Source organism: Oryza glaberrima, chromosome 8, assembly GCF_000147395.1.
Source record: "Oryza glaberrima chromosome 8, OglaRS2, whole genome shotgun sequence".
NCBI classification, from domain to species: domain Eukaryota; kingdom Viridiplantae; phylum Streptophyta; class Magnoliopsida; order Poales; family Poaceae; genus Oryza; species Oryza glaberrima.
In genome coordinates, this window is record NC_068333.1 from 293,776 (window position 1) to 305,960 (window position 12,185).

Consider the following 12,185-nt stretch of genomic DNA (forward strand, 5'->3'; position numbering starts at 1 on the left):
CTAATTATCTTGAGGGAGATGTGGGACAAGGAAGAGCTTTTCCTTGAGGTGAATAGTTGCCCCGAAAGTCTCTGTCATATCGATCCTTGAGGTGAATAGCTTCCAATCGAAGCGATACACAAGGCTTGCTAGCATGATCTCGATGGTGGTGATCGCGAAGTTTATACCTGGGCATATCCTTCGACCAGTCCCGAATGGCAAGAAATTGAAATTATTTCCATTGTAGTCAGCCATTGTGTTGCTAAGGAACCTCTCCGGCATGAACTCCTCGGCATTTTCCCAATAGCTAGGGTCCCTGGCAATAGCCCATGCATTGACGATGACACGAGTGCCTGAGGGTATAGTATAGCCCTCGACATTACAGTCAACCACGGAGACATGGGGCGCAAGAAGTGGCGCTGCAGGGTGTAGTCGGAGTGTCTCCTTGATCACCGCCTTTAGGTAGGGCATCCTACCTAGATGCTCCTCAGTAACGATTTCCTGCCCTTTTGATACCACACCCCTCACCTCAGCCTGTAGCTTGGCCATCATCTGGGGCTTCTGCATTAGCTCTGCCATGGCATACTCTAGCTCTATGAATGATGTATCTGTTCCAGCCTCGAACATGATAGCCAAGTTTGCTTTGATGTTATCCTTAGTGAGGCCATACTCTTGTTGAATAGAGAGTAGAACATCGATGAAATCACTCTCCACATCATTATTGTCAAGCAAGGAGGATCTATGCTTGCTAGAGTGGTCATCAATGAGTTTGTCAAGCAACTGGTCCCATCTCTTCTTGACGTCATAGGCCTTGGCAGAGAGCAGCCTCCTGACAACAGGTAGCCTTGCCAAGCTAGGGAAGTAATCCTCAATGTTGAAGCCACCAAGGAGCGACGAGTTGATCTCGATCAGCTCCTTGAATAGTTGGTTCCGGCCTTCTTCGCAAAAAAACATGCCAGACACAGCATGGCACACCATGTTGTTGGTGTAGCAGCTGAGCAGCTCAGTCAAGTCCACTGCCATGTGTGTCGTCGCCTTCTCGACGATCTTGGCCATTACCAGACGCACCTCTTGTTGCCGTGTCTGACTATAGGAGCGGATCTTCTTGATGGTCAAGAGATTCGTTGTGACAATCTTCTTTATTTGCCGCCAATAGTCACCATACGGTGAGAATGCGACATCTGTTGCACCATAAAAAAGGATGTCGGTTATAGCAGATTGCTGCCGTGATGCGAACACACGATCGTGCGTACGCAAGATGACCTGCGCCATATGAGAGGATGATACCACTAGGGTCGGCACCATGCCAAGGTGGAGGAGCATCAGGTCAGGACCATGCTTGGTCGCAAGGTCGCGGAGTGACATGTGTGGGAAAGAACCGATGAGGTGCATGTGCCCGATAAGTGGAAGCCTACCCGGCGGCGAGGGGAGCTTGTCGAGCATCCCGCCGGACCTTGTTGCATAGGCATAGCAACGGAAGAGGAGTAGGAGGATAAGAGGGCACAAGATGGGGAGCAGGAGAGAGTATGACATCCTTGTCATGGTGCTCATCAGGCTGTCTTGGAACAATAATAATGCTCCTAGCATTTGGGTCATTGCTGCTACGTTCTACTACGTATCAGTGGCCTAGCTAGCTTCCAAGACAGAGCAAGCTAGCTAGCTCGCTAGAGCTAATTAAGCTACCTTCAACTTTGATGAATGAATGAGTGAGTTGAGTAGGGAAGGTCCTTGCTTCTTTTATAACGCGCGCCGTGCATCGATCATTACTGCATCGAGATCGTTCTCCATTAATAAATTATACTTTTGTTTGGAAGATCGATACTCCTATATACGATGACACTGACATGCATGGCATATTGATCTTCGACATTGCGCGATCGACCAATCATTTACCATTCAACGGATGGTGTGCTAAACTAATAATTCTTGCACGCGGTCGATTACCACATAAATTAGTAATTTTGTTTGGAAGATACGATGCCACTAACATAGCATATTGATATTTACATTGCGCGATCCACCAATCAATTACCATTAAACGGATGGTGCTAATAAACTAATAATTCTTGCATGCAGTTGATTACCCCACATGCTCTGTTAAAGAAATAATGACCGACGTCCTCCTCTGTTAAAGTATGGTTTTGTTTGGAAGATACAATGTACTATATATATATATATATTTTGTTCTGGGTGTACTGAAACTTATTCTGTTTTAAAAATAAAAGGAACATGAAACTTGCTTTGCATTGAAATACTGACATTGACATGCCATCTGCTCTTTTATCTCTTGGCCCGTTCGTAGCACCGATGGCTGGATTTTTCAATTTTTGTTCCTTGCGAAAAATTTATTTTAGAAAAATAGAAACCTGAAAAGCTTATACTAAATAAACTTTTTTCACGGCGCCAACTTCTATGATATATAGGAGGTTGATGTAGTATGTTGATGTCGTAACTGTTATTTTGTGTCTAGCTGCTTAGCCCGATCTATGGTGCTCTTGATGGATTATTCTGATTTTGTGGTAATTAATCGAGGGTACAAATAAATAAATTAATAAGTATTATAAAGTTTAAAATTTTATTTAAAATAGTCTAATTCGAAGCTTCATCAAGGAGCGTGCTCATGGCAATCGATAATCCATAATTAATCTGGTTTGAACTGGGCCAGGACAGTTCCAATCCTCCATCTAAAATGTTTAATATTTCACTTAATGATATACTCCCTCCGTCTCACTGTAAGTGCAGCCATAAGTTTTCGTACCCAACGTTTGACCGTCCGTCTTATTTAAAGAATTTATGAAAAAAAATTAAAAGTTAAGTCACGCATAAAGTATTATTTATATTTTATCATCTAATAACAATAAAAATACTAATCATAAAAATATTTCAAATAAGACGGATGGTCAAAATTGAACGCTGAAACTCACAACTGTACTTATTATGGGACAGAGGGAATACTATGTACGATAAAGATGGTGTAATGTAACAACCTATTAAATGAAAAAAAAAACGGATTTTACATAAGGCCTATATATATGTAGCTTCCAAATTTATCATGAAAGATTAGTGCTAATTAAATTAGCGTACGTATTAAATTGGTACTACGTGCATTATATATATTAAATTTGTTAGGGGCACTATAGTGTCCGGGCTCATCCACCATCCAAGTGCTTTAAGATCCGTGCAACACACTAGAGGATACTATCTATATAGATGTGAACTGCTGACTCGTCGAATCTGCATGCCTCCAGTCCAGGACCACACGCTCCACATATAGGGGAATTTTTTTTTATTTTTTCTCTTATTATAGATAAATAGATACCAGTGAACAAGCACACCACTTACACGATGAAAAATGAGATCACCACAACTACTTAGATAAGATATATAGATTGACTATTTAATCTTGCGTGAACCGAGGAACAAGGAGGAGCTTCTCCTTGCGGTGCACGGTCAGTCCAAACGCCTCGGTCATATCGATGCCTCCCTTTGCCGCCTGATCTGCCGGTATCTCCCAATCAAAACGGTAAACAAGGTTTGCTAGCATGATCTCGATGGTGGCAATAGCAAAATTTATGCCCGGGCATATCCTCCGCCCACTACCGAATGGCAAGAAATGAAAATTGTTCCCATTGTAGTCAGGTGCTGTGCTATTGAGAAACCTCTCTGGTATGAACTCTTCAGCATTTTCCCAAAAGCTAGGGTCTCTGGACAGAGCCCATGCATTGACGAAGACACGTGTGCCAGAGGGTATTGTGTAGCCCTCGATATCACATTCAACAATAGAGAGGTGGGGTACGAGAAGTGGCCCTGCGAGGTGTAGCCGAAGCGTCTCCTTTATCACTGCCTTTAGGTAGGGCATTCTTCCCAGTTGCTCTTCAGTAACTATCTCCTGCCCTCTTGGTACCACACTCCTAATCTCGGCCTGTAGCTTGGCCATTAGTTGGGGCTTCCGAATCAACTCGGCCATGGCGTATTCAAGCTCTATGTACGCCGTGTCCGTGCCGCCCTCGAACATGATCACCAAGATTGCCTTGACGTTGTCTCTAGTGAGACCGTATTCATGCTGAATGGAGAGAAGGACATCGATGAAATCACTCTCTTCATTGTCTAGGTCTAGCACCGAGGAGGACCGTTTGGTGGCATGATTATCGATGAGCTTGTCGAGCAGTTGGTCCCATCTCTTGTTGACATTATGGGCCTTGGCGCAAAGCAACCTCCTAACAGTAGTTACCCTCGCCAAATTGGGGAAGTAATCCTCAAGATTGAAACCACCGAGTAGCAATGAGTTGGCCTGAATTAGTTCCCAAAACATTTGGTTTCGGCCCTCTTCACGAAAGAACTTGCCGGACACGGCGTGACACACTATGTCATTGGTAAACCAATTGAGCAACTCACTCAGATCGACAGTAGTGCGTGCCACCGCTGCCTCGTTGATCCTGGCCATTACCAGGCGCACCTCCTGTTGTCTTGCCTTGCCGTAGGAGCGAACCTTCTTGTTGGTGAGGAGGTGTGTGGTGGCAATCTTCTTGACTTGCCGCCAATACTCGCCATAGGGAGAGAATGCTACATCTGACGAGCCATAGAAGAGGATGTCGGTGACAGCAGAGTAGGTCCGTGACGCGAACACGTGGTCATTCGTCCGCAAGATGGCCTGCGCCGCATGAGCGGATGACACCACGAGAGTCGGGACGGTGCCGAGGTGGAGAAGCATTAGGTCAGGGCCGTGCTTGATGGCAAGTTCACGGAAGGAGACATACGGGAGGGAGCCAATGAGGTGAAGGTGGCCGATCACAGGGAGCCTTCCTGGCGGCGAGGGGAGCTTGTCAAACAGCTCGTCGTCCCTGGTTTTCGCCCGGCAACGTTTGATGAGTAGGAGGAGAAGAGGGCACAGGAGCGCCAGCAGGAGAGTGTAGTAGGATGCCATTGTTGGCTGTGGAGCTACCGGCGATGGATGCTCATGCTCATGGTTGTGGTGCTGGTGCAAGAATAGTAGTGGAATTGGCACTAGCATCACATCCATGGCTGCCTAATCTCTCTAGTGTCTTCTCCAAGAGGTTGGTGTGTGAGACCTGTCACTTGATGAGTTGTGTTCAATATATTATCTTGCACAGATATGATCCTCCTGATATATATATGCTCATTAATTTGTCTAGAATATTGTCGAGTCGACGTCGCAGCCGGCTGCTAGCTAACGATCTAGTAGAGCATTCTAGCTAGCTAGTAGCTTGCTTGTCGTGCCCTGCAGTGCAATAGGCTTGCTTTGTTGCGAAACTTAACAGTACGTGTCGTACCATACTTTTTTTTTTTTAAAAAAAAAGCCCGTGCCGTACCATATACTTGTTCTGAATCAATGGAACTCTTAACTCTTTTGAATTGTCAAAAAAAAAAACTTGCTTTTACACCATAGTCAAGGTTAAATAATTTTAAAACAGATTTCTATACCCTTATTATACATATATTCTTTTTGTCAGTTTTCCCGTTAAATTCATTGTCACTAGTACACAAAAAAATTTTCCTACACAAGGAGCTCCCATTTTCCTATATGGACCTCTTTCATGTGCGTCTATAAAAAATCGGCCTTCTATTTTCACGCGGATCCTTAAGAGACCCGTACAGAAAAATCGATTTTCACGTGCGGACCTCTCCAGTGGACCGCACGCGAAAATATCTCTTCCTTTTTTCCCTCTCCTTCACTTCAAATTTTTCACCTTCTCTTTTCCTTTCCCCTTTTGTTCTCCCTCGATCACTCCTCTCTCTGCCTTTCCTCTCCTCCCCTCCCCACCACTCCTCTCTCTCTCCTCTCTTCCACTCCCCACCAAGTGCACGGGGCGCTGGAGGCGCCCTTCTCACTGCTGCCGCCGCCGACGAGGCGGCGGCCAGGAGCGGGCGGGAGGCGGCTCAGAATATGTTCGGGTTCCGCGTCACCGTCTTTGGGATTATTGGGCCGTGTATTATGATGTAGTATAATAGGGACATGTCCAAGGGTCCTGTAGCGCCCGTTCCGTCGCGGCGCCTAGCGGGAAAACTATCTCTTAAAAACCCTAATTGCGAAATCTGTTTCTTTGCTTGTTGTCTAGTGCCCGTGCCATCTCAGATCTCAAATCCCCGATCTATCGTCAAGTTCAATCCCGAATCCAAATCCTTCCCAAATCAAATCCCTCCGCAAAAGTCTATTTTGCCTCCCTCGGGTTCGATGGGCCGAATCCCTCTCGGCCCATCTCCCCCTCCCTCCCCGGCTCTCTCTCTCTCTCTCTCTCTCTCCCTCTCCCCCGCTCTGCCCGTGCGCTGCGCCCGCGTGCGCATGAGCCGCGCCGAGCCGAGCACCCCCGCCCTCGCTACAGCCTCGCCGCGCCGCCCGTTGATTACCGCGCGCGCGCGCGCCGTGGTAGACGACCGCCTGGTCGCCGTCGCCGTCAGCCTCTGCCGCGCCTGCCCGTGCCTGCCACCCGTGTCGCCACTCCGCTCCAAACCGCCCCCGCCGTCATCGCCGTCGTCATCGACTCGGCCCCGCCTCTCCCCGCGCGTGCCTCCAAGGGACGGAGGCAGAGCCCTCCGCCCCCTCTGCCGCGTCGCCCTCTCTCTCTCCTCCTTTTCTCGAAGTAGCAAGGAGGCAAGCCCCCTTTCTCTCCCCCTTTTTCTCTTTTTCTTCCTCCGCCGGCGTCATTCCCCTCCTCCCTGTCGCCGATTTGGCCGCTAGCCGGAGCGCCAGCTCGCTGGCTTGACCGTCCAATGTCGGTTCCCCTCTCCCAAACCGACATTGTCGCCCATATAAACCCAAGTTTCCCCTCCCCTTCCTTTCCTCTCCCATTCGCCCTCGCCCCACCGCGCCATTGCCGTCCCTGTCTCTCTCGCCGACCGCCGCCGTCGCGTGTGCCGGAGGAGCCGGTGCGCGCTAGGACGCGGAAAAGGACTCCGGGCGCTCGTCTTCTTCCTCTTCCCCGGCCCGAGGCCAGAGAGATCACTCCCGTGCCGTCGGTTTCTCGTCATTGCGCCCCATCACCCCGCACGGTAGTGCCTCCCTCCGTTCTCCCTTCTCGTTCCATCCCCCCCTAGACTCGGGTAGTAGCACGAGTAGCCTCCTCGTAGCTAGCTGGCGCCGCCCCGACCGTTGCCGCCGCTCGCCGTGTGCTCGCCGCCGTCGCCGCCCGAGCTCCGTAGCGCCCGCTCGTCGCTGGCCTCGCTCGGCGTAGCTCCGCCCAATCCGACGCTAGCAAAGGATCCCCGTAGCCGCGTAGATGCTCTCACCGCCGGGAATCGACCCCTCGTGACCTCGTCGCCGTTTCCCCCTTCTCCCGCCGCCGGTTGTCGCCGCCGCAATCCGCCGCCGTCGAGCATCCCCCGGCAAATCCGAGCCGTTGGCTCGTCTCCCCTTATCCCGTGCAACATCCCGGTGTGCTCGCCTTCGCCTGTATCGCCATGGTTCGCTCCGCCGCTCGCCGCTGTCGTCCGCCGTCCGTTCCGGCCGGCGTCGTCGTCTACCTCCCGCCGGCCCGCGTGGCTGCCACGTAGGCGCCACGTCAGCGCCACCTCGGCCGCGACCGGATCGGCTGACCCGGCCAGCCGCTCCCTCCGTTTCCCTCCCCGTGCGCGCAGTCCACCACGAGCCGTGAGGCTGCGCGTGGGCCCGCCGCACCGCGTCCTCCGCGAACCGCGCGCATGCGCCGCGCCTCCCTCCCCAAACCCTAGCACGCCCCGCATGCACCTCGCTCACGGTGAGCCGAGTCGCTGACAAGCGGGTCCCACCCGGGACCACGCGGGATGGACCCAGCCCACCGGCTCCCTTTCTCCCCTCCCCGCCCGCGCGCGCGCCTTGGGCCGCCTTCTTGGGCCGGCCGGCCCATTAAGCTCGGCCAAGCCGCCCCTTTCTCTCGGGCCGCGCCCTAGCCGCCCGAGGAAAGTCTAATTTCCCTCCCTCCTTCTTTTCTTTTCTTTTCTTTTTCAAAAAGGATTTAAATAAATCCTTTTCCTTTAGACCAAAAATCCAATAATCTTAGAAATTCAATATCTTTCCAACCGTAAGTCCGTTTGACTCCGTTCAACTTCCAAAATTCATCAAATCTCGAGATCTATCTAATGGCATGCTTAGAGGTCAATAATAGGGTCTTATTTTCGCCGATTGTTGAGTTGTCCCGTTTCGCGTGTAGTTTCGAAGCCTGAAGACCTGCAGTGCGAGGATTTCGAGGATCAAGCTCAAGATCTCGAGCAAGGCAAGCCACCTTCGAACATCTCGAGCCTATATTTGAACTTAATTATGTTGCTTGAAAAATATTATGCATTGATAGGATTGCACTTAATCTGTCTGCACTGTCTGCAAGGCAGACCGGTGGGCCTACCTAACTTGTTGCATCTGATCCTTCCATTGTTAATTGTTATACCATGTTCCCTTGTAACCACTTAGTTGCGTCTCGGTAATCGTGCACTCTGCACGAGTATCGACGGTCGCCTTCAAACTTAAAATCTGAGAAACAACTTGGGTAAAACTTGGGTTTTACAAAAGACTTGGAAAACCCGACACCTGGGTCGGTGCTTGCGAACTAAATGAATTTCCAAAATAGCGGACCGGGGAACGTACCGGGTGTACGGTTTCCCGCTCTTGCCCTTAAGGACCGTTTCCTTGGAATTTCATCCGAACATAAGACAAGTACGACCACATGGGTGGAATGGGACACCCCTGGCTGAGTAACTAGCTAATCGGGGGAGCCTTGATGCCAAGAGACATGTGGATTCGCCGGGGTGGTGTCGGGGAGGACCCCTGGGCTTCCTGGCACAGTATGGTCTGGGACCTATTCTGGTGTTGGTCTGGGACCCCTCTCGTTGGCATATGGTGAACCTGTGTCGGCTTTCGAAATGCCTTGTCATGAAAGCCTTAAGGTCTCTAGTCGTGGCCGTTCTGCACGGGCTGGATGATCCGGGTTAGTAATGTCGTGTGGGTAAAGTGTGCCCCCTCTGCAGAGGTTATTAAACTGTTCGAACAGCCGTGCCCACGGTCATGGGCGGATGTGAGGTGATTCCTAGCGTAGTTTTGTTTGACTACTGCTTTGTGAAATTTGCTGATGTGGTTCGGGATTGATGTTTGGAAAATCTGTGGCTGATGGGATCAGCCAGGCCCGGGTGGCCGTTTGAAAGCTGTTGGCCGGGTGCCAATCTTGATCAATTCAAAAGACTGATACATTGCACATACTCCGACCGGACGAGATGCACTGTCTCATCCGTGTCGTTTGAGAAGCACTCACGTAGTTGTTTCAAAAAAGAGTTTAAATAAAGTCAGTTGCAAAAACAACAGCATTTCCTTGAAGCCTGCATTAAACACTTATTTCCCATGGCTTGCTGAGTACTCCCGTACTCACCCTTGCTCTATATAAATAACCCCCCCAGTTGCTGAAGAAGATGAAGCGGATCCCGCTGACGAGGAGTTCTTCCAGGAGCAAGCCGGCTACGATGAGTTTTAGGGTTTCGGCCTAGTTCCCAAGTCGCGCCTGTGATGTTTGGTCCAAGTCTTGGCTTCCGCTTCCCTTTTGTAATGCAGTTGTGAGCTCGGGATCTGTCCGCAGCCCAACATGACTGTACTCCTACTCTATAATAAAGAGACCTCTGTTGCTGTGATATTCTGTCTTCCTGTGATACCAGCACTGTTTCCTGGGACTGGTATCGATTAACAGGTTAATTTGGAGCGTCACGGGCTAGTTCCGCTCGGGACTAGTTCGGGGCGTGACAGGTCCAAGATATACCCTATAACCTATATATTCTGTAGCCGTCATTGAGTTGAGGTTGAATTTTGCTTAGATTATTTCTGCCATCGCAGTATCGCCGCTAGTTCGGTTTGTGTAACCCCAACTTTGAGTTCTTAGTTAATCATTCATCTACAAGAGTGCAATTGAGTTGTTGTCTCTCTTGTTCTTGGTTGTGCTCTATGATTCACTCGTAGCGATTAGCCTTCTCGGCGAGGTAAATCGGGTTTCGGCATGGTTGATAACCAAAAGAGACGTGGTTCTGCGATTGCAGGATTTGGATCGTGTTGATCAGAAACCGGATCATGAGTCAAGTTTCTGCCAAATCGATAGTTATCCTCACCTGACAGAAGATCGAGCATCCCGTGGGCCGTGGCCATCAATTCCTTGAATATCTATATAGATGAAAACTACTCACCTGCATAGAATGAGAATTGTCAAATGCATATTATATAGTACTGTCTCTTAAGTGTCACTAGCCATTTCTGTGACTGCGATACGCGTTAGTTTAATTTGCTGATAAAATTTAAGTTTGCCACATGGAAAAAATACATTTGCCCACGTTGGTCCCTTGTTCCACCTCTTGTCATGTCACTTTCTCTCTGTCCGTCCTTGTCACCTCCTCCATTTTCCTCCGCAATCATCCTGCGATTTGATTCGATTCATTTTGCATGGCGGATCGAGGAAAACCAGTGCAAACAAAAAGGAGTATGTATAAGGTCATTGTACACTACTGCTACGTGACTGAAATTGGCTACCAACCTCATCAAATTCTTCTTGTATTAAGCATATATTTTTTAAGATATTGTAAAAGAAGAATTGGAAATGGGAAAGGAACTCTGTTTTGGCAATACAAGAAATATGACATTCTGTACGAATTTCTCGTGACATCGGAGCTATTCGTCATTAGCACATTCCATTTTATGACGATTAGTATGAGATGGGGTGGCTTAGTGACGAAAAAAATATGTTCGTCATTAATACCAACTACAAATCGTCATAAAGTATTTCAATGGGAGATTGTGACGAATATTAATTTGTCATGAGGGGAAAAAGCAAACGTCACAGATTTATATATGTATTTCTAGAAGCAATTTAATCAAGTGAATTAATAAGGAAACAATTTTTTCCTTTAAAAATCATGGCCGGAAATATTATTTAATATTATACGTGGTCTAAATTATTCTCTGAAATTTTCTGTGAATTGTCGAAGCTCAATAAATAATTTTAATACCACAATATTCATTTAACCTATTAAAATAAATGGAAAACTAATTAAAATCCTTATCTCTGTAATTGGGTTTTTTTCGGCCCAAGTGTTACTCTCTCCCTCCCTTAGCTCGCAACCTCTCTCTCCCTCCTTGGGCTGGCTTCCCCTTTCCCTCCTCCCTCTTCGGGTCGCCGGCCCAGCTCTTTTGCTCCTCCCTCGACGTAAAGTCTATTAGGCCTCCCTCCTCTCAATTCAAATAATTTTTCGGGTAGTAAATAATTTTAAATGAAAAAATTGTCAACAAGAAAGTTGTATAACTTATCAAGATCTACAACTTTTGTTTTGGTCATTTTGCTATATGACTTTGTTTCAATAATTTGAATTTGAATTAAAAATTATGAAAACTTCAAACAATATTTTTAAATACTAAATGATTTCAACTGAAAAAGCCATCCACAATAAAGTTGTATAACTCATCAATATCTACAACTTTTGTTTTGGTCTTTTTGCTATATGACTTTGAAATTTGAATTTAAATTTCAAATTATGACAACTTCAAACAACATTTCAAATACTAAGTGATTTCAACTAAAAAAGTCATAAACAACAAAGTTGTATAGCTCATCAATATCTATAACTTTTACTTTGGTTATTTCTTCATCCGATAAAGTAATAGTAACGTTGTTTACAAAATTTATTTCTCTCTTACAGTCTATAAAACCATATAAGAGATGGATTTTAATACTTTGTATGTTTCTTTTTTTTTCCTTGGCAACATTGAGCATGAACAGAAAACTCAATTACCTAATTTTGGATTAAACTAAATGAGTGAATTAATAGTAAAAAGAAAGAAAAATTTAGAAGTGTATATGTGATTAACATCAAGATGGCATGGATATTGTGTCTGGTGAGATTGTACTCTTGTTGATGATCGAGCAGAATATCAACAAAATCTGACTCTTGCTCCAGAATATCAGCGTTATGTACACTACTGTTTTGTGACTGAAATTGGCTACCAACCTCATCAAATTCTTATGAATTTGTTGCTGTTACTTATTAATTTCTATTTTCTTCACACCTTAGAGCCACTTTCTTTCGGCTGTCACCATCAGGTTGCAACGATATATAGGTGAAGAGAGATTACAGTATATAAGGTACCAAAAATAATCTTTTTTTTATATAATGACCGAAAAGAATCTTCCATGCGCATTTAAACAGAGTATGTACCTGTACTTAATTCTACATAAATTTCTTAACAAACGTACATA

At 47.0% G+C, this 12,185-nt stretch overlaps 2 protein-coding genes across 2 annotated transcripts; both read right to left on the reverse strand.

The window, feature by feature from the left end:
* Positions 1-1,575, reverse strand: LOC127781981 (indole-2-monooxygenase-like). The gene has a single exon (XM_052309059.1). It carries the CDS (start codon positions 1,573-1,575, stop codon positions 1-3), a length of 1,575 nt encoding a protein of 524 aa, XP_052165019.1.
* Positions 1,576-3,376: 1,801 nt separating this feature from the next.
* Positions 3,377-4,999, reverse strand: LOC127782756 (indole-2-monooxygenase-like). The gene has a single exon (XM_052310024.1). The coding sequence runs from the start codon at positions 4,997-4,999 to the stop codon at positions 3,377-3,379; it is 1,623 nt and encodes a 540-aa protein (XP_052165984.1).
* Positions 5,000-12,185: the final 7,186 nt, after the last annotated feature.

Bases quoted from the DNA above. Each gene is read 5' to 3' on its own strand.
- LOC127782756 (XM_052310024.1), bottom strand. From the start codon at position 4,999: ATGGATGTGATGCTAGTGCCAATTCCACTACTATTCTTGCACCAGCAC.
- LOC127781981 (XM_052309059.1), bottom strand. From the start codon at position 1,575: ATGACCCAAATGCTAGGAGCATTATTATTGTTCCAAGACAGCCTGATG.